The 22,304-nt window shown below is 54.7% G+C and overlaps 1 protein-coding gene across 1 annotated transcript; it reads left to right on the forward strand.

Annotated features, from left to right (window-relative positions):
- Positions 1–811: 811 nt before the first annotated feature.
- CYP26B1 (cytochrome P450 family 26 subfamily B member 1) lies at positions 812–20,959 on the forward strand. The gene is made up of 6 exons (XM_086746811.1): positions 812–1,052; positions 3,240–3,464; positions 16,922–17,197; positions 18,236–18,391; positions 19,345–19,626; positions 20,564–20,959. Exons 1-6 carry the CDS (start codon positions 849–851, stop codon positions 20,954–20,956), a joined length of 1,536 nt encoding a protein of 511 aa, XP_086602937.1. The 5' UTR covers positions 812–848; the 3' UTR covers positions 20,957–20,959.
- The last annotated feature ends 1,345 nt before the right edge of the window (positions 20,960–22,304 follow it).

Here is a 22,304-nt window from a genome sequence, read left to right on the forward strand (position 1 = left end):
TTGTCCAGGGAGATAGCGATACAAGCCGAGCCGGCTCGCTCCGTGTGTACAGAGACACATATCCAGAGCTCTTTAATTCTTCCATCTCTCCAGGTCGTGGCTGAATTATTTTGTGCTTTTTAAATATTTTTAAAAGTCTCGCTCCTTTTTTTTTTTTCTTTTTTTTTTTTCTTTCCCCTTTCCCCCCTCCTTCCCCTCTCCTTTATTCCTCCCTCTTTTTTTTTTTTTTTTTTCTTCCCCCCCCCCTCTAGTGTGTGTGGCTTTGCCTTGAAAGCGAGGGAGAGCCAGAGCATCTGCATTTGGACTTTTTGGGGGTCTTTTTTTCCCCCCCTCCCCGGGGTTTTCTTTTACTTTTATTTTTATCCTCCAGCTTTTGCCTACTCAGTTGCCCCCAACCCCTTCTTTTGGGGGGAGTGTCTCTTTCCCCCAACCCCCCTTTTCCCCCCCTCCCTCTCTTTTTTGTATTGTGTGGTGTTTTTTTTTTTTTTTCCCTCTTCGCCTGTGTCGCTCTGTCAAGTTTATTCCAAACAAGAACAAAGTTTTCAGAAAGGGACAGAGAAGAAACCACTTTTTGCACCTTTATTTTTTTTAAAAAATAATTTTTTTTTTTTTTTACTTTTTACCTTTTTTCCCGCTGTTTTCCTAACCTGCCGGCGGCGAGGGGGGCGAGCCCGGCCCCCCCACCCCAGGACCCCCCAGGCAGCCTTTCCCTTGCTCTCCGCGACCCTTTTTTTTTTTTTTTTTTTTTTTTTTTTTTTCCCCTTGCGTGTGTGTGTGGGTGCGAGTGCGGTGCCTGTCAAGGGGGGCTGTTTCTCTCCCCACCCTCCTCCTCCTCCTTCTTTCCAAATATGCTTTTCGCAAGTTTTGATCTGCTCTCGGCACTGGCTACCCTCGCCGCGTGCCTGGTGTCGCTGACTTTGCTGCTGGCCGTGTCCCAGCAGCTGTGGCAGCTCCGCTGGGCCGCCACCCGCGACAAAACCTGCAAGCTCCCAATCCCTAAAGGCTCCATGGGATTCCCTTTAATCGGAGAAACCTTCCACTGGCTCCTGCAGGTAAGGAGGATTCCCTTCCCTTCCCTCCCTGGAAGGTGGGCTGGGACCGGCTTTTTTTTTTTTTTAAGGGTGTGTTTTTTTTTTTTTTAAGGCTTTTTATTTTCTCCTTCAGGGCTTTTTCTCCTTCAGGGCTTTTTCTCCTTCAGGGTTCTGGTTTTTTTTTTGCCTTTCGGTCTTTTTTTTTTTTTTCTTTCGGCTTTTTTTTTTTTTTTTAGGGCTTTTCTTTGAGGGGGGAGGCTTGTATCTTTTCCCTCTCTCTCTCTCTTTTCTTTTTATTTTTTCCTTTCGATTGCATCAGGCGGGTTCCCGGCGAGCTAGGGGAGGTAGCTGGGGCCGGGGGCTGGTGGCGGTTGGGATGCTGGGGGGGGGACGACCGACCCCGAGTTTGCGGGATTCCCCCGGCCGGGGCTGCTCCGTACCGGAGAGGAGGCTCAGGGTCCCCAAAAATTTCATTTTCTTCCCCCTCCCAGCCAAAATCCTTAAAAAAAAAAAAAAAAGAAAAATTGGGTGGGTGGTAACCCCAGGGAGAGAGTGGGTGACGCCGGGCGCGAGGGGGTCCCCAGTCGTGTCCCCCACGCCCGTGCAACGAGGTCCCCCTCCCGTCCCGTCTCGTCCCCGTCGGGTCCGGTTTTGGGGGAAGCCCGCGGAGGTAATCGCTGGATTAACCCGGGATTAACCTCGCCGAGCGGCGGCGGGCGGAGCGGGATCCCCCTCGGCCCGCGGTGCGGGAGGGTGCGTGCCAAAAAAAAAAAAAAAAATTAAAAACAGGAGAGGAGGGAAGAGGCGGCCGGGGGGTGCCCCGGGGGGATCGCAGCATCCCAGGAGGGAACCCCCGAGGAAAATCACCCCGCGGGTTTCCCCCTCCTGAATAAAAATAATAATAATAATGGCAAGCGAAGAGTGAGGATGCGCCCGCCGGCAAAGGTCGCGTTTCATTGACGGCACCGGCTGCGGGGTCCCCTCCGCTCCCCCCCCCGCCAACCCCACGCGGGACCGGGGAAGCCCCGACGTGGGACCGGGAGCCGCGACCCCGCTCCCCGGCCGGCCCGCGCCGAAGGGGTTAACGGCACGCTCTCAATAGGGCTTTATTTTTTAAAGAAATTTATCAGATTTTTTACAGGGGGACCAGAAAAGGGTTCTCGCTTTTCCACAGGCTCCGTCCAAACAGAGTCCAGGGCTAAAAATACAAAATTTTGTATAAATTGGACTCCATTCGAAACTTCTCCCGCATAAAGGTCCTCTTTGTGCTGCCCTGGAAATGGTGTACAAATAACTCTTTATTAATGCCACAAAAAGGACTTTAATTATATTTACGCAGATCAAGAACCAGGGTCACCTGAACATCTGAAAATCACAACCGCGCTTTTGTTTCAAAATAAACACACGCACCCACAGCCCGCCACCGGGCCGCGGAGCTGCGGGGCTCCCGGCCCTTCTCCCCACGCGGGATCGGGTTTTTTTTTTTTTTTTTGGGGGGGGACGCCTCCAACTGAGGCTCCATCCGCCTCCTCGCCGACGAAAGCCCCCGGAGCATGTGGGAAAGTTATTAAAGCCTCCTCAGGCTGGAGAGTTACTTAGGCAAATTGCTGCCTTTCGAGTACATGCAGCCTGAGCGAAAAAAAAAAAAAAAAAAGAAAAAAGGAAAAAAAAAAAAGAAAAAAAAAGGATGGGGGGAAAAAAGAGAATAGGGAGGAAAAAAAGAGAATGGGGGAAAAGAAAGAAATGGAGGGGAAAAAAGAGAATGGAGAAAAAATGGGAGGAAAAAAGAGAATGGGGGAAAAAGAAAATGGGGGAAAAAAAGAGAATGGGGGGAAAAAAAAAAAAAAAGAAAAGAGGGGTGGGGGGGAGGTTAAAAAGTGCCCAGGGAGTTAAAGGTAGAAGTAAAAGGGAGGAGGAGGAGGAAGAAGGGGGCGGAGGGCAGCGACCCTCGCCGGCGTGGCCCGTGGGCGGGAGCGGGGCTGTTCACGGGTGGGATTGCGGGGGGGGGGGGGGCGTGTTAGCCCGGTATCCCCCATTTCTGCCCCCCAGCCCGGCCGGGTCACCCCCAGATTTGCAGGAACGATCCTTCCCCCCCCTTCACCCCCCCCCCCGAACTCCCCAAGTTGCGCCGTGGGGATTCCCGCGCGTGGGTGCCGTAACCCCGCCCCCCCACTCGTGTTTTCTTTCCCCCCTCCCCGCCCCACGCAGGGCTCCTGCTTCCAATCTTCGCGGCGGGAGAAGTACGGGAACGTTTTCAAGACGCATCTGCTGGGGCGGCCGCTGGTGCGGGTGACGGGCGCGGAGAACGTGCGGAAGATCCTGATGGGCGAGCATCACCTGGTGAGCACCGAGTGGCCGCGCAGCACCCGCATGCTGCTGGGGCCCAACACCGTGGCCAACTCCATCGGCGACATCCACCGCCACAAGCGCAAGGTGAGGCACCCACGCGAGACGGGGGCGGGGCGTGGGCTGCGAGCGTGGCAGCCCCTTTTCTGCTTCTCCTCCCGCCCGCCTTCCTTTCCCCCCCCCCCCCCCCCGCTCTCCTCTCCTCTCCTTCGTGCGTGGGAGGTCCCGCGTGGGCGCCACCCCTCCGCTCGCGTCCGCGCTCGATGGCTTTGAGGAATTTAAAAGGGCGATGGGGAGAAGGGAAAGGGGGGGGGGGGAACACCCAGGTTGCTGCTGAGGATGGAGGTGCTGCCCCCGCCTCTCCTCCCTCACCACCCCACCAGCCCCTCCGTGACACGCGTGGGGGGGTGCTCAGCCGCGAGTGCGGACCTGGAGGGCCCTTAAAAGAGCGATGCGGGTAGCGTGGTGGGGGGGCACAGCGTGGTGTGGGGCGGACTGGGGTGGGCGACAGCGGGGCTGGGGTGGGGGGGCGGCATTTCCAGGCTCCACTGAGGGGTGTTGTAGGGTTTGTGCTTGGCGGGGTCGGGGGGGCGGGGGTGTTGAGCCCTGCAGTGGGTTTCAAGGAAATTGGGGCACTGGTGGGGGTCTCGAGATGATGTGTGGGGCAGGAGGACAACTGAGCTGGTTGTGGGGGGGCTGAGACCCCCTCGAGGCCTTGCCGTGCCCACTCGGTGGTCGCAGGGTCAGACCCTCCTTATAGACCCCAAGGCAGGGGGGTGGCGCAGGGCAGGCTGCTCTTTGGGGGGTGCTGCGCCCAAGCAGATGTGGGGACTCGGCCTCGTGTCCCCCCCCGTCAGCAAAGGCAGTGGCAAAGGTGACAAGCTGGCGTGGCGGCGTGGGTGACGGCTGTCCCGTTGTTGTCCCTCCGTGGGTGTGGGGGTTGGGGTGCAGGCTGCACCCCTCTGTGGTCCCCAGCGCCCAGTGGCTGCCCCAGCCCTTCCCCGCAGGCAGCGCCCGCTCTCCTCCCTCTGCTCCGGCAGGAGTTCCCAATTTGGCATACGTACGTCCATGAAATCCTGACCAAACCCAACAGCTCGCTCGGTTCTCCTGGGGGAGAAGATGCAAAAACAACCCCCCCGCGACACCCGTTAGTCCCGTTTCTTAACGCGCTGTGGCCAGGACTGGAGCGGTGCCACAGGAAACGCAATATTAATCCCTGCCCGGGACGCGGGCAAACTCCGTGTTTGCAGTTACCCTGCCCTTTACTTGGGCTACTTCCTTTTTTATTTTATTTTTTTTTCTTAAAAATAGAGAGATTTTTCCGACGTCGGTACCAAACAGGCGAAGGTTCGCGGGGCTCCCTCCATCACGGACCGTCATTTGCGGCAGGAGGGGTGCAGGGAAATGGGGTCGATGCGCTTTCCTCCGGCAGCGGGAAGGAGGCAGCAGCTTTGGCTCCTATTTATTTTGGTTTTTAGCAGCAGCAGCCGGCGATATGAAGGTGCCTCCGCGCTCCTTCGCTCCTTTCTTTATCTTTTGCGCCGCCAGATAATTTTTTTTCTTGCTACTGAAAGGCGGGCAGCCGGAGGCCTTCGCTTGCCATCGCCTAGACGAAACCGCGGAATTCCGACCTCGGGAAAAGGCGCTGGGGGAGGCGAGGGGAGGGTGGGTTATGGGAACAAGGTCATGGAAAAGGGAGGCCTGACCTCTGCGGGATCCTGGCGGCCTTGTAATTTGTACCACGGCTCAGGCGGGGAGCGCCAGCCCCAGCCAGGAGCAGTACCGGTAGCATAGAAAGGGGAGAGCCTCTCTCCCTCGGTTTTATACCCGATATTCTGTGGTTTTTCCCTCGTGGGAAATACGTGTCCCACCCTAAACTGTGAATCCCAACGCTTTCTCATTTTTCCGAGTCCAAAAGCTGGCCTGCATCTCCATTCTCCTCCTCAAAACCCTTTTGCCCTCCCCATTTTTGGCATCCCGCGCAATCCCAAGCTGGCAAGGATCCTCGTTGCCACCCAAAGGATGGCTAACGACTCCTGTGCACAGGTGCGCTGGCGAAACGCTGTCCCAGGAGGACCCTTGCCAGCCGCGCCGGCTCCTGCTCGCACGCCTTGCCTTTGAGCCCCGGCGTACCGAGAGCAGACGCTTTCCCCGGATTGGCGGGACTGGGGATGCTGAAGTAGCTAATTATTTTTTTTAAGCTTCTTCAGCGGCGCAGGGCTGGGTACGCTGGGCTCGGCTGGTCCTCTTCCTTTTGAAAATGGGAGGTTATTCTGGTTCCTTCACTTGATTTGCTCTTAATCACCGTGCTCGCGAGGCTGAGCACCTCATGCGTCACGCACCCTCGGGTGCTCCCCGAGCCCGGCAGCCGCTGGAATCGCCTTCTCCCCTGCGCAAACCATCCCTCGCCCTGGTCCGAGTGAGTTGCGCACGTGGAGATAAGGTGAACTTGCTTCTAGCGGGAAGCAAATCGATCATTTTGTCCTCGGCGAGATTGCGATGACCAGATTACGGCTTTTTCCGGGCCAGGTGCCGTCTGCCGGCAGAAATTGCCGGCGTCTTTTGAGGCTTGAGCTTTTGTTGCTGTTAAACTGTGTTGACTTTTAATCCTCCCCGCCCTGCTGCTGAGATTGTGAGAGCTCCGAGGAGGAAGGATGAGATTTAAGATACAAGCTCGCTCCTTCTAGGTAGAAGTTTTTCTCTTCTTCAGTTCAACTTGCCGGGGAACTGAGGAGAGAACGTGTTGGCAGCAGACCGTGATTTTCACAGGCTTCACCAATGTTCGTAGTAAGGATGCTGGTATTGATAGAAAATAGCGAAAGAGTGAAAGCAGTCCGAAAGCTCCATGCAGAAGAGCAGTAGTATTTCCCAGGAAACCTTTTAGGTTGTTGATAATTCAGTTTAAAGCGTTGTGGGGCTTTCTGGAGCAGCAGTTCCATCCGCCTCTCAGGTTCTGTTTTCTGCCTCATCTGGGAGCTTGAGCCTTCCCTTGCTCTTAAGCGGTTCCTCCTCTGGTCTTGCCAGAAACCGTCCATGAGGTATGATTTCTCGTGAGCTGCCTGCAGCGTAGGATGCTAGCTAACACGAAGACAGGTGGAGCATGAAACCCTGTGTGCTTACCCTCCGCTGCCACTCCAACCGTTGGGGTCATCTCTAGCTCTTGTTCCACCAACCCTACGATCAGCCCTCATCATCTTTCTAAAAGCCAGGGGAGTTGCACTTATTTGCAGCAGCACTGGCAGATACTCTTTCATCATCCCCTGGCAATCGAGCTGTGGTCGCCTCTTGATGGGACCGATTGTCACAGAGACGCGAGGATGAGCTCTTGCAAAGAGCTTTAAACCCAACGTGTTCTTGCACAGTGTTTCTGGTAGCTTGCCACTGAAATCAGCTGTTTTGTTGGCCATGTGTTGTGAAGCTTTCCTAAGTTTTAGCTCTTCAATGTAACTTCAAGATCAGCGAATTGCAGCTATCTGGCTCTGCAGGAGGACACTTTGCCCATGGTGGTAATGGGATCAGAGATGGGTTGGACAACTCAGTCTGTGGAGCTCTTCTCTCAGGTTTGCTGTTTCCCTATCTCAACTTCTTTTCAGGATTCCGTATCTCCTTCCATAAAGTGGATGAAGATCCTCTTCTCCATCCTTGAGCTACCAGAAGCTTTAATCTCATAGGGCATTGAGAAAGGACTCCGAGATGCGTGGTGCTCAGGAGGAACAAAGCCATGTTAACAAGCCGGTAGCTACAGCAGCTCTCTGCTTTCCCATCCCCTATTTATTAAAGCTGCCCTGCAGGAAGCCGTCAAAGTTAATATAAACTGGAGAAAACTTCCCCCTTTTGGGAAATGAGCTCTCCAATTATTAGAGAGGAGGTCTACCGGTATAAAGTCGACTTTGCCCAGGGACGTGACGGCTTGTGGGGCGGGATGGAGGGTGAGAGCGGGGCCGGGAGCAGGGCTCGCCTGCCCCAGGGGTGTCGCTTTATTGCAGATGCCATCAGCGTTGGCTCTGTCCTTGGCCTGAGATGAAGCCGGTCGATAAGAACACTTTACAAGTAGTAAAGAAAAGCAACCCAAAACTCCTCGACCGCCCTCCTGAGATAGATATCTACCGAGAGGCTGTTACAGCTGTTGGGTCGTGGGGTTTACGTTGATGTCGGAGAAGGATCTGGGCCGCCCGTGCTGCAGCTCGTTCCTCCACGGTGGCATTTTTGTCTCAAAATCACCTTGCAGGTCACTGGCAGGAGCAGCCATGTCACTCTCGCAGCTGGCTGAGCGTGGGCCTGTCTTTGCTCTGGCTTTTTGGTGGCAGATCCCTGTCCCTCCCCATCGCATGAAGGATGACCATCATCCCTTGGGGTCAGACATGGCATGGCCCCAGGGAGGGGACGGCTCTCCTGCAGTAACTCGTCGGGAAAGGGCGACGGTATGGCGCCTGGCTGAGGGTGCTCCTCACGCCACGCTCTGGTGCTCTCCCCATCCCGCTCTTGTTCTTCTGCCGTTCCCTGTCCCACCCTGGCCGGTCTCTCAGCCCTGTTCACGTCTCGCCCTTGTAGATGTTTTCAGTTCCCATTTCCACCCATGAGCTCCCGTTTACGCCCGTGAAACCCCGGTGAAATCAGTGCAGTCACTCCAGATGTACCACGTGTGTCTTCCGGATCCCTGGGTCGATACGAGCCGTAGGGAAGGCAAAGCAAATCTGCTCTTAGGCACGGTGATAGCGTGGGCGCTGGTTTTACGGGATGTAAGGCCAGTAGGAAGCTGAAGCTCGGCAAACAGAGAGGGAGGCCTGCGAGGGACCCCAGCATCCCGCTGGAGAAGGAAATGGGAACTGGAAATGGCCAGGACACACTGCCTTTAGGTTTTAGGCCGAGACTGAGCAGCGCCCGGGGCCAGGAAGGAGTTTCCCGGCGCGGGATACGCGCTGCCGGCGCGGCTGTGCCGCAGCACACGGGGAAGGTGGGACTCAGACTTTCCTCGGAAGCATCCAGCCTTGGCAGGAGACCGCTGGACTGGCCGGGCCCGTGCTCTGTTCCAGCGTAGTAATCCCAAAATAGGCACAGCTGGCTTAAAAAAGGGAAAAGAAAGAATAAAATAAAAGCAGTCCGTGGGCTGGGTAGACATCCTAGAGCCGGAGACTCGAGGAGGAAGCAGACAGTGGTGCAGAGAAACGGCCTGTTTTGTCTCACTGTCCAAAACTACATCATTCATTAACACACCACAATTAATGTTCTGCCTCGGAGGCATACAAGTGTTGAGCTTATTAGCACCAAGTAGAAAGGTCTGAGGCTTTAATATAGTTTGCAAGAGGATTAAGAACACAAAAGGGGCCATAAATTTACAACCAAATATAAACCAGCTGCTGTGGGCTGGACTGGGGGGGAGGGAGGGAAGGAGGGAATGGGGGAGAGGGGCGGGAGGAGGAGGAAGGAGGGATGGGAGGTGGCGGGAACGTACCTTTCGCACTACAAGAAACCCCGACCCGAGTTGTTAAGGAGAGTTTTTCAGGGTTTTTGGTTTTTTTTTTCTTGCATTTCCACTCAGCTCCGCCGCTCTCCTCCGTGTGATTTGTAAATCCCACGGTGGAAAAGAAACCCAAGCCCTCCCCACCTCAACATCTCGTATCGGTTGGCTTGAGTGGGCTGGATTGCAGCTGCCATCGGTTGGCCCGGCTCCAGCCCCTTCTCGGCGTGTCCGCGTCGGGCTGCTGCCCCGGGAGCTTTAACCCGTGGCAAAGCCGCCGGAGCCGGAGAAAAGGCTTTCATTGACGGAGCAGGGCTCCCGCTCGCGGTCTCCGGGAAGAATTTGTCGGCTAGGTTGGCTCATTGACTTTAGACCAAATAGCGCTGTCATCTACGGCGGTGTAAATCCAGAGTCATTCCAATGGATTAAAAAAAAAAGCAAAGTGTGGGCGCTCCTGGCTGAAAGACAAATTTCATGCGTTCTCGTAGCACCTTCCACCCCAAAATGGCCTGCGAGCTCAGGCCCTGCTTTGGGAAGCTCTGCTCTGCTGAAGCGTGGTTACAGCTCAGGAACCGCAATCTCCTGTGAGCTGATCCTCTTTAACGTAGGCTGCTCTGCGTTTTTGTGTCGCCTGGGATGGAAGCTGTTGGATGTCCCGTGAGGAACAGAAAAGATGAAAACCCTCCTCAGACTGCAATGCTCCATGCTGGGTGGAACTGCGATCTGCGGCCCATAGCTCTTCAAGGCCAGGTTGGACAGGGCTTTGAGCCTGGTGGAGGTCTGGTGGAAGGCGGGTTGGAACTGGATGATCTTTAAGGTGCCTTCCAACCCAAACCAGTCTGTGATTCTATGGATCCAGGCTCCACTTCAGAGTGGGAGTAGGGGATGCTTGGAGCTAATCCCAGAGATGGGAGGGAGCTTTTCAGGCTCGGGATCCATCCTGCACTGTCTTTAGGTGGTTTTGGTTTTGTACTGCATCATACTCCATCCTTCCAAGCAGCTCGAGCAGCCTGCTGAGTTGTGGTTCGAAACATCCCGCTCGTCCCTCTGGGGACTGAGTGCTTCGGTTTGGATTAACGATGTTCTCCGTTACTTCTCAGGTGGCACTTCTGCCACTAAATATATCTCTCTGTCAGCCAGCTTGCTCTTAAACTTTCTTCTCTTTAATTTCGTAAGGTGGCCTTGGGTAACCTCGGCCCTTGTCATCTCCTCCCTGGGCTCAGTTTAAAGCTCAGAAGCGGCCTCTGATAGTCAGTAGAAGCTCCTGTGTTCAGAAGTAGGGTCATCTGCACCGTCGGATGTGTGCTCACCCCAAACGATGCACAGAGGTCTTACTTACCAACCTTTACTCAGGATTTTGGTGACAAAGCTGTCGGAAGAAGCGCGTCTTCCTCTATTTCTGCCGGGAGACCATGCGTGCTCAGAAAAGTTTATTTATTTCACCTTTGCGATGGAGCAAACTGCATCGTGGGGTGGGTGTTTCCCTCTCATCTCCTCTGCATGGCCACCCCTTGCACCCTGCTCTGCTCCCAGCGCGCAGAGCACTTGGCAGGACCGAGGTCCAAGAGCTCTCATGGAAGAGCACTTGAGACTGGTTTCTTTGCCAAGCCTGGCTTTGTTTCTAGGAGAGCCCATGCTCTGGGTTGCTTAAACACATGGGTCCCTTTCCTTTGGTCCCCTCTCTGTGCTCTGGGGAAATGCAGGGGGTCAGCAAAAAGAGGACATTTCTCCTAATATTTCTCCTCCGTTGGCTCCGCAGTGGTGGGCAGGGCACTATCCCTGCTGCCTGGGCAAGCTGCTCTCCTCCTTTTCAGCTCTGGGTAAATTCTCATCTTCACATCACAGATCTGGGATTTAGTACGTGTGTGGGACAATGGCTAGGGGGTGGAAATTAGTTTCTCTAAGGTTTCACTACAGCAGTTCCCTAGATACCACACCCTGCCTCCCTCAGCACCTGGTAGGGTGAACAGAATGGAGGGCGGAGCAGAGTGGAGACACCTCGGCCAAACTCCGTTACAGTCCCTGCAGGGACGGGAACGTCATGGTACCTGGTGGCCAGTGGGCCGTAGAGTAGCTGATGAACTGCGTCGCAACTGTCAAACAAGAAGAATACCAGCAGCTGAGCCAAGAACTGTGGCAAAATTGTGTCCTTTAGTTGAACTTTCCTCATTATAATATCATTGTAATGCCAAAACACACCTCCATCCCAAAAGCTACCCACCTCGAGGTGTGACCACACCTCGCTGAGCCTGTGTTCTGAATTTGTTTTAGTCTACACCTTTAAAAGCAAAGTGAGGAAAATTTGCACCAATCCTAACAAAGGTGTGTATGACTAGGGCCACTCAAGCTCCTCCTAAAAGTAAAAACCAGTATAAAAATGGCTTAAGAGAAGGGGGATATTGGGGAAGACGTCCATCAGAACATCTGGGACCAGGCTGTCCATAGGGATTTGTCCCAGTGACGCTGTCAGCATAAGCCTGACAGGCTGGGCAAATTGCAAAGGGTTCAAGGAAACCCCCCTTCTCCTGAAACAGAGTGTGGAAGGCTGGTTGGGCACAAGGGCCTTGTCTTTCTTGGGAAACTGGCAGGCTGGTCAAATTGAAAAGGGTTCGAGTTGACCCCCCTCTCTGTCCTCCCTCAATACAGTATTGTATCTTGTTGTGACATACGTGGTCCAAAACCAACTGGGATGGCCCATCCCAGCTCGACCCGGCCATCTGATACCTTCTTTCTCTTTCTCTCTGTCTTTGATTCCCTCCTCGGAGAGCGGTGACAATATGTAAGGTGAATTTTGGTGTCCTCAAATGCACTGGTTCCTCGTGAATAAATGAGGGGAGGGCACTTGGGGAAGGACTTCAGAGGTGGTGCAGGCGTATAGACGCTGAAGAACCTCAATGTGTTTAGGTACCTCCAGAAAGTGGGCTAAGAAGCCTGAATTGCTGAATGTGGCTGGTTGCGTTTTGCTGCTGATGGCGTTGGGTTTTTTTTTGAGAAGGGTACTGAGATGTAGGGTGTCCTGCTTCTTCCCTGCGAAGCCTCCCATGCCACCTGGAGGGTTTGTAGGAGAGCTGCTTGGACATGGAGGTTTTTGAGCTGTGGGGGAATGAGGTGGTTGGGCTCGCTTTTATTCTGAACCGGTGTGGAAATATGAAATGCTGGAGTTTCTCACAATCCTAGATGTTTAAAAAAATTGTAAAAAAAATGAGGGATATGGGCAACCCTGCAAGGTACATGATCATCATAACGTGACCCATGGATGCTGAAATGATCTTTATTTTTTTTTTCCAGCACATGTTTTTGAGAATCATTCAGATTTCAGTAAACCTGCCTTTTGCAAAGGCACTCCATTTCTTTTCTTCAGCGGGGCCGAGCTTGGAGACTCCGGCTACTGTAACCAGAGTCCCTTTGGAGATGGCTCGCAGCATTCATGGGATTCTTGCATTTCTCCTCAGGAGAGGTTGCTGCCTTCAGCTCCCCCGAGACACCCGCGCTCCTCACCTGCGCTCTGCGTGCGGTGCTGTGCTTTGGTGGGCAAAGCCAGCGTTGCTCAGTCTAGGTGGTCGGGAGCTGAAACTCTTGGCTTTTCTTTCTCAATGGGCCTGGATTCCTCCCATGATGGAGCATGGCAGGAGACCACGGAGTGGTCCATGCGCTCCGTTTTCCAATTAAAGCACGGGGAGAAAAGGGATCAGGTCTTTGCTGGGTGCCTGTGAAAGAGGGCGGCAGCGGGGTTTGGTGGAGATCCTCTCCTCTTTGCGATGCCTTTTGTCATCCTCACAACTTTTTTTGCTGTGTTTTCCCTTTGCTCGTGCTCCCAGTGCCAGGACAACCTCTTGCCCATGAGCTTTCTCATCCTGCTCAAAAAATATCAGGGTTTACGAGCCGGCTGGAGCATGGCAGTGGGCTTCACGTCTGGAAACCCCGCTCCTGATGCCGGAGAGAGGCAGACATCCATCCCTTATAACATGGTGACAGGACAGGGTTGGGACAAACACCGCCTGGTCTTTTGAAACATAGGAAGAAACAGTATGTCTGCAGGTTGGGATGCTGCTTGGGATGCTTCCTGACACATCCAGCTGGCCAAACCGCGGGCAGGTGCCAAACTGGTTCACGAAAACCTCTCCACGCTCGTCATGCCTTCGTTTGGTCAGGCCAGCAGCTCTGGCCAGCATGAGCTGGATGAGATGTAGGTGCCTGATCTCAAAGCGTACGTTTTCCTCCTCCTCGGGAGGAAGGAAAAGTGCCGTTCCCTCTTTGCCATGCTGATGTGCCAGGCGGGAGCGGGGGACCTGCAGGTCATGGATGGCAAAAGGCAGGGGCTGGAGCTGGTGCTCGGGGTGGGGAGGCTTGGTCGGCACTAAGGAAGGGTAACACAATGAAAAGCGTCGTCCCTGCGAACCCCTCTCCACCCCAGACACTGAACAAAGCCATTGCTACGTGTGAAAACGCGGTGGGTTGAAGCTCAGGGCTCTTCACTTGAATGTCCTCTCCTCTTTGGTGTGGTTAAGGATGGGCCTGGGGTACTCTCCAGCCGGGAACTGGGAGCAGTTTTCTGTCACATGGAGTTGGACCTCTCCAGGAGATCCTGGAGCTGAGACACCGGGAAGGAATTTTCTGCCTTAGGAAAACCGTAAATCTTTAAATATCCTGTTTCCACTGTGAGCTGGAGTCGGAAGTTTCCAGCCAGGCTCGCTGGGTGGTGGTGTCTCCCTCAGCACGGGCTGAGCGGGTGTGCGTGCAAACGAATGCCCCCAGACAGAGCAAATCCCCAGACTTGGTTCTTTTGGGATAAAACGTGAAAAAAAATGAGGGTGCTTTCCAACATCCCCAAAAAATCCGGGCCACCGCCCTGGCACTGCTGCCGAGGCTGCTCGGCCGGACCCCCACCGCAGCTGGGCTGTTGCATCTTGGTGTTGGCAAAGCCGAGCGTCCCCTTCGAGCTGATTTTTGCCTCTTGGCAGCTCTCGAGCAACTTTGCACCCGTGCTCCTCGACTTCGCCTGGTCTTGCTCCGACGAGTGGCCGAGACGTTCGGTTCGGCTTCGCTAGAGGGCGCAGGAATTTTAAGCTAGAAACGCGCGGAGATTTGTCGGGGAAAGTTGGCTGCCTTTTCCTCCTTTTTAATCAACTGGAAAGATGCAGGGTTGAACTGGAGGTGACTGGAAGGGGATCCAGACTTGTGTCTGGCTAGGGAAGGATCCGCTGACATCTGGGATTAGGCGGCGTGGAGCGCGGCGGCGGCAAGCGGACGGGACGTTGCAGCGTGGCCGGGGATCGTGGTGTTGGCTGGTTCCGTGACCGTGAGCTGCAGCCTCCGGCAGATGTGGGGTGCAGTCGGCTGGGACTGGAAAACCACCCCCCCCTACCCCCAGTCCCCCAGTGCTAAATTCTCCCTCTTTTCCAGGCTGGGCAGGTGGTGTGTTGATCTCCGTAGGGACTCAGCCTTCTCCTCCTGAGGGTCCCCTCCTCTGCGCCTTCGCTGCTTATGGGTCCCTGGGACAGGCGCTCTCCTCTTCGGAGTCTGGCTTGGTCCGTGGGCGCGGATCCGGCCCCGGGGCTGATTCTCTGCCCCGCCGCAGCAGTTTTGGCAGCGGGACCAGGGACGTTTCTTGGGCTGCTGTGCTTTTTGCGGGGCGCAGGGGGTCCCCGAGCACTTTGCCTGTGGGAGATGCTGGGCAGAGCTGGAGGAGGACGGGGTTTGCCCCAGGTTGGGAGCCCCAGGGGCCACCTCCATCGGGACGGTGGCTCCAAGCAGGGCTGCAGCCTCGGCTCTCCTCTGCTTAAGCAGAGGCTGTCCCCTCATCAGCTCTGCTTTCAGCTGGAGAAACTGAGTCACGGGAAGCATTTCAGGTGATGCACTGGGAGCCTCTGCCCCCATCTCAAACCACCCAGCGTGGATGAAGGGCAGACGCCAGCCAGATGGGGACACACCAGCGTCCCTTCGCCGGCCTCACTCAGGAGGTCCTGTCCCATCCCTGGGGAGCTCTCCTCCAGCCGGCACCGCATCAAAGTCCTGCTCATGGTCACCAGGATCCAACCCTTTCCCAGCTCCCTTCCTACCTTCCCCAGGCAGGCGAGGGGCTCAGCTTTAGCACCTCCAGCTTTTCTTTTCCCAGCGGTTGCTTTCTTACCCCTTCTCAGGTCTGCCTGAGCATCGCTGCCCTTCCCAGGCTTAAAAATAGCGTATGAAGCACGGAGAGGCGGCCGAAAGCAGCAGCCGCGCTGTCTCACACCCTCCTTGTGATCTTGCCGCCCCGCTGTTCGTTCGTTCATTCCTCCGCTCCGTTCATTCATGCCTCCGCTCTGCGCAGCAACCCGGGGCCAGCTGTCTGTCTGCCGGCAGATCTGCCCCTCGATCTGCTTGTGTTTTTCTCTCCCAGCCCTCCTACCATCCCCTTTGTATTTCCACGAGGAGCCTGCAAGCTCTGCCCCGCCATGTATTGTGTGATGAGTTTTCCTCGGGGCTCAGCCCGAGCCCAGCTCCTTATGAAGCGGCTCTTGTCGAGCCTCCTGCCCGGGGCTGCGAGGGGACAGAGGTGTTATTTCACCAAACAAACTCCCCGTGAACGACGTGCGTTAGCAACGAGGGGTCGCAGCCAGGAAAATGTTACCTTTCCCTTTGAGTGCTGACTGCGGAGGAAATTCTCACATTTACAGCTCCGGCGAGCCCGGCGCTCGTGGAAAGAGGGGGTGGCTTTGATTTCTCTCCTCTTGTTGGGTTGATAACTTTGCAGCCCCCACACCGCGCGCTGAGCCCGCCCCGGGAACCGGCCACCACGCAGGCTTGCAGCTCCCTCCTTGCGAGCCGGTTTTAATTTGATTTTCCCGGAGGCCTGGCATGTGGCGGTGCGTGTCTGCGTGCCGCCCCATGTGTGTGTGTGTAGGTTAATAAAAAAATAAACAAACAGCACTTTTTTTCCTCCGGTGCACTCTGGGAGGGATGCGGCGGGGATGCCGAATGAAAGCGCGTGCTGTGGGCCGCGCCGGGGAGGGCTGAAGGGACATTCCTGGCATTGCTCAGCTCCTCGTGCAACGCGCGGGCCCTGGCCAAATTGGAGTAAGGAGCCCTCAGCGTCGGGGACCTGGGGGGGCCCACTCCCGTGCAGTGTTTACTCACAGAGCTTAAATTAATACTGTCTGCTGACATCAGGTTTTTTTTTTTTTGCTCAGTTTCCCAAGGAAATGAGCCGTGTGCGATGGGAGCCTCTGCGTACGTGTGTGCCTCTTCCCCCGTGAACCCTTGTCTAAGTTCACTCAGATTTCACAGCGATCCTAAATACTTCAGAATCTTTTTTTTTTACTTATTTTTTGATATTTATTTAGAAAGAGTGGTTGATAGGTGGGAGAAACTGCCAACTCTTCGCTTTGAGAGAAAAGCTTGCCCATGCCTGCACATGTGCACAACCATGGTGTTAGACACTAGAGAATCTCTGTGGCAGAGCTGTCTTAGTAGCATCCAGATTGTGGGATGAATGAAACTGGGAGCCACAAGACATGAAGCTGAGGGAAAGCTGGCTCCGTCTGTCCTGCTGAGCGTGGGGTGAAGCGTTTCCTCCCGTCTCTGGTTTGCAGCGTGGTATTGCCCGTCGTTTGTGATGGCTGTGGTGGGGATCAGCCTGAGGAGGATCTGCCAGCTGGTGTTTCTCCATCGAGGGGTAATGGTTTCAAAATAGAGGGAGGTAGATTTAGATTAGATATTAGGGTGGTGGAACACTGGCCCAGGTTGCCCAGAGAGGTGGTGGTGGATGCCCCATCCCTGGAAACATTCCAGGCCAGGTTGGACGGGGCTCTGAGCAACCTGATCTGGTTGGAGATGTCCCTGCTCCTGGCAGGGGGGTTGGACTGGGTGGCCTTTAAAGGTCTCTTCCAACCCTAATGATTCTCTCATTCTGTGACACTTTTTGGCAGCTATTTTAGGAATTGGTGATTCTGGATGATAAATTCTGGAGGACGATGAGTCTTCTGGAGGAGACCTTCTCACAGGAGACCTGTGGTGCCTATTTTTGTGGGCAGAAGTTGTTTACTAAAGAAGGCAAAGATGAAGGCGTTGGGGCTGCGTAGAAATCTCTGCTCACTCTCTTTTGCAGGTTTTCTCCAAAATCTTCAGCCACGAGGCACTGGAGAGTTATCTCCCCAAGATCCAGTTGGTGATCAAAGACACCCTTCGGGCCTGGAGCAGCAATCCTGAGTCTATCAACGTCTACCATGAGGCCCAGAAGCTCACCTTCCGCATGGCCATCCGTGTCCTGCTGGGCTTCCGCATCCCCGACGAGGAGCTCAACCGCCTCTTCGAGGTCTACCAGCAGTTTGTGGAGAATGTCTTCTCCTTGCCCGTGGATCTGCCCTTCAGCGGCTACAGGAGGGTAAGAGATTTGGGATGAGGACTCCACCAGCTAATAAAACCAAATTATTGGGATTAATGGGATGGTGGCTGAAACCATCTCTCCAGGTTCTTGGTGGGATATCTTCTCACCCTCTGATCTCTAGCAGCAGGTCCATTTTGGGCTACAAAATCCTCTTGGTAGAGCGGAGAGGGACATCCATTCACAGGTTTTTAGAGTGCTACGGGCTGTGCGGTTTGATGCAAGAGAGAACACAGTCAGGATCTGCCCTGATTTAATGTCTGATTTTTCCTCACTGGCATTTTTTCTGTATTTATTTTTTTATTTGTGAGACCCTTCTCCTGTTAATTCCCTCCTGTCCCCAGGGAGAAACAGGTCAGTGGACCTCCTAACTCCATGAACTGTTCTCATTTTTCGATGAATGATGCAAAACAAAACCATAATTGAAAACATACGGAAAAAATGATAGGTTTTTTTTCACGGGGAATTTTGGTAACAGGAATTCAGGGGTTTAAAATTTATTTTTGTGATTCTCACTACAAATTTTTGTTATTATTATTTCACAATGCGAGTCAACTGCGTGCAGCCCCAAAGCATCAGCAGCAGCAGGTTGGCCCGCTGCAGCTGCACTCAGACAGGAATTGCTTTACTGGGACCAGGTGATAAAACTGCTCGGGAAGCCCGTTACGCTCCCGGGAAGGGCATCCTTTCGGATGAATGGACTTTCCTTTGAGAAACGATTTTCCCAGGGACTGCCGTACATCCCAGGGTGAGCCGGGAGCCTGTGAACTGGTGCGGTACTGGGGCTCCCACACCAGACCCATCATTTGCACGTAGGTGCTGATTACTCTTGCCTGTAATCTCGCCCGCTCGGGCCTTGCTCCTCCTGCCCAGGGAACAACTCCAGCATCTTTATTCTTCTCTTTGAGCATCTGCAGTGGCAGTGGTGTTACTTAGACATGATGTCTTGAGCACGTCTCCAGCTCCCGGGGATGCTGGGCTGGGGATGGTGGTGCCAGCATTGTGTCCTGCATGGTCTGATGGCTTCCTGCTCCGCAGGGCATCCGGGCACGCGAGACGCTGCAGAAGGGGCTGGAGAAAGCCATTCAGGAGAAACTGCAGAACACGCAGGGCAAGGACTACGCCGATGCGCTGGACATCCTGATAGAGAGCGGCAAAGAGCACGGCAAGGAGCTCACCATGCAGGAGCTGAAGGTAAAGATCTATCCCACGGAGAGGTCTGGAATACCAACAGACCCTACAAGTGCACTGAAGCTTTCAGCCTTGACCAGCTTCACCCCTTGACCCATCCAGTTTCGTGGTGCCTCCTTTGCCAGGCAAAGGAGCCCTCGGCAGGTTGTAACCTGCAGCAGGGTCATGGCATAACTTGTCCTTCATGTGCTATCCAAAGCTGTCCTGCTTTCGGCAGGGATGGAGTCAATTTTCCTCTCAGTAGCTGGTGTGCTTTGGATTTTGTGTGTGAAGAATGTTGATAAACACCCTGATGATAGCAGCTGTTGTGAGTGAGACCAAGGACACTGTCTGGCTTACCAGGTCTTGCTAATGTGCAGATGCAGGAAGCTGGGAGAAAGACAAACAGAATAATTGACCTAAACTGGCCAAAGAGAGTATTCCATGCCATGAACGTCATGCTCAGGATATAAGTCGGGGCTGGCCATGGAAGGAGGCATCCATTCTTGCATTCATCTTCCTCCACCTCTCTCTTGCTCGCTGGCACCGTTCCCTCTACCTTGCTGGCTCGCTTTCACTCCTTTGCTCACTGCTCGGTTTTGTTTCCGTGATCGCTGCTCGGGACGGGCTGTATCGGTCATTGGGACATTGGGATGGTGAGAAATCGTATATTGTTCATTGTTTGTGCAATAATATCCTTATATTCTGTTATTTTTGTAGTTTTCCTTTGCTATTTTAGTAAACTGGCTTCCTCTCAACCCAGGAGTTTTCCTTCTTTCCCAATTCTCTCCCCCATCCCGCTGGGTAGAAGGAGGGTGAGTGAGAAGCTGTGTGCTGACGAGGGCTAAGCCAAAACAGAAGCATCCTCCAAGGCTCCATGGGAAGCTCCCCACGGCGGGTGTCCAAACCCAGTGCCGGCACAACCTTGCAGATGATATGACCCTGTATCTTACCTTGGCTTTGCTCTTGTCTTTCAGGACGGCACCCTGGAGCTCATCTTCGCCGCCTACGCCACCACCGCCAGCGCCAGCACCTCGCTGATCATGCAGCTTCTCAAACACCCCCGGGTCCTGGAGAAGCTGCGGGAGGAGCTACGCAGCAAGGGCATCCTCCACAACGGCTGCATCTGCGAGGGCTCCCTCCGGCTCGACAACATCAACGGCCTCCACTACCTGGACTGCGTCATCAAGGAGGTGCTTCGCCTCTTCACCCCCATCTCCGGAGGCTACCGGACGGTGCTGCAAACCTTCGAGCTGGACGTGAGTACTGCCATCTCTCCGGGGTGTGGCTGCACGCAAAACAGCCTTTTTGCGTGTTGTTGCAAAGCTCACTTGAGCCTGGCTTAGGTGAGACCTCGGGGAGGACAAATTAGGTCCTCCTGGTGATGGGAGGTGGAACTGCTTGGGATTCAGAGGAGGGCGATGGCATCTGGCCCATGGCGGGGAAGGGATGCACTCGAGCTGTCAAAGAGGAGACAGGCGTGACGCTTCAGAGAGCAACTCGTGACAATGTTTGACGCCAAAAACTAAACTGGGGTGTGACAAGGGAAAGGTTTACTGCAAAGGGCATCTCCGGGCCGCTGGATGACAGGCGGATTACTCACCGCAATGGCTGGAATTTCCTACTAGCAAAACAAAATCTTGAGACCCAGCTTGTCGCTGTAAATCTTACTAACGTAATGATTGGAGTCGGAAACCTTTTAAAGTGCTCAGGGGATGATAAATCCGCCCCGTTTCTCATCGCCCAGGCCCTGACATGTGCGTTGGGCGTATGCGGCTGACAAGCGGCCGGGTGTGAGCGAAGCCATGGGATGCTCTGGGGAGGGCCGGCCGGCACGCGGGACATGGCGCGGGCGCGAGAAAAGCCGCTTCCCTTTGCCCGGCGGCGATCGAGCACCGCGGGGTTCCTGGTAGGCGACTCCTGCCAGCAACCGCAAAACAAATAAACAGCAACGGCTCATCCGGCGGATCCCGGGATAGGGGCAGGGATAAACCCCGGATTCCCATCTCCCAGCCCTTTGCGCTGCGCTCTCTGGTTTTCTTTTACATCTGCATCATGCTTGAGTGATAAACCCAAAATAGATGGGAAAAAGCAGACAAAGCAAGATGGCTTTGTCTTGTCCTCCCGCTCTTTCTCCCTTTGCTGTAGGGTTGACCTGCTCTGGTTTTCTCTCCACCCCTTCCCTCTTCTCTGCAGGGTTTCCAAATCCCCAAAGGCTGGAGTGTGATGTACAGCATCCGGGACACCCACGACACCGCCCCCGTCTTCAAGGACGTGGACGTCTTCGACCCCGACCGCTTCGGGCAGGGGCGAAGCGAAGACAAGGACGGCAGGTTCCACTACCTCCCCTTCGGAGGAGGCGTACGGACCTGTCTGGGCAAGCACCTGGCCAAGCTCTTCCTCAAGGCGCTGGCCATTGAGTTGGCCAGCACCAGCCGCTTCGAGCTCGCCACCAGGACTTTCCCCAAAATCACCCTGGTGCCCGTGGTCCATCCGGCCGACGGACTCAAGGTCAAATTTTTCGGACTGGATTCCAACCAGAATGAGATCCTGACAGGGACAGACGCCATGCTGGGGGCGACGGTGTAAAGGCCACGGCGGCGGCGCGAGGGACAGGGCGGCCGGGGGACGGAGGGGTGGGGTGGGGGCAAGGGGATGAACAGGATGGGAGGAGAGAGGGACGAGAAGCTTCTCCACGACGCTCGCTTCGCAGAGCCTCCGGGTCAGGACTGCTTTCTCCACCGGTGAAGCTGCCAAAACCATTTCGCTCTTCCCGCGGGGCGCGGAGAAGGTTGGGGTGTTTGTCGTGCGTCTCGTTTCGCTCGGAAGGAGGAAGAGTCGCGAAACCTGAGTTGAGCTGGGGTGTCTGACCATACACAGTATCTAAATATTATAAATATATATATATAAATATCTATAAAACACTTCTGCTGCGAGGAGGAGCGCTGCAAAGGCCCGACTGCGGGAAAAGCTTTGGGAATCAGCCGGCGATCGGAGGTCTGGTGTCCCGGGGCAGCTCTCGGGCGGCCTCTGATCTTCTTTTTTTAACAGTGTTAAATTAGCTGGTGATAACAGTGTTTTTTTTGTTTTGTTCTTTTTTTTTTTCATTTGTTTGTTTGTGTTTTTTGTTTTGGGGCATTGGAGGCTTTCCTTGGTGAGGGGGAGATGCTGAGTGATGCTTATTCCCGTCCCCTCTCCCGCTGGTGCCGGGGCAGGCTGGGGAGGGGGGGGCGCTGCCGTTTCACATCCTCCGCGGGACCGAAAAACCCTGTGGTGTCTTGTCTGAGGCCAAAGGGACGGAGAGCCGTCCCTCTGAAGCCTCGGACAAGTGCAGATTTGCATTTCGCAAACTGCGTTTTGCATTTGGGGCTCTGGGTGGAGTTGGGGGAGGGTGTCCTTTTCTTCTCGTTGAGTTTCCTGCTGCTGCTACACGGCCTGTGTGCACCCGCTCCCCCACCGCAGCCCCGCACCAGACCCTTCCCTGTGCAGAGGCACCTGTTTTGGGCCATTTTGGTGCCTTTGCTGTCCCTCAAGGTGCAGGCACCAGCCTCCGAACTGCATGGCCCCACCAACCCACCACAGCTCTGCGAGCACTGGGGCGCCGAGCAAAGCCGCCTCGCTCCGAGCTGCTCGTTTCGGTGCGTCCTCTTCCACGGGAGGCGTTTGCATTAAAGGTGATCTCTATAAATAAGCCAACGTACGCATCGTTTGTCTCATGTTTGGGTTCTGTTTGGCGACGGGAGAACTCGGCAGGAAGGAGAGCGAGCGGCGGGCTCCTTGCAAGCTGTCCGCCCCATCCCACCACTCACCCAGGAGAGGAGTCCTGCTCAGAGCTTCTCCAGCATGAGCAAGCATCCACCAAGGTATCTTGCATTTGATTTGCTGGGTAGGTTTATTTTATTTTATTTTTTTGCATGCAAGAGTCTTCTGAGTTGAG

This window comes from Chlamydotis macqueenii, chromosome 4 (genome assembly GCF_036417535.1).
Source record: "Chlamydotis macqueenii isolate bChlMac1 chromosome 4, bChlMac1.mat, whole genome shotgun sequence".
Classification (NCBI taxonomy): Eukaryota; Metazoa; Chordata; class Aves; order Otidiformes; family Otididae; genus Chlamydotis; species Chlamydotis macqueenii.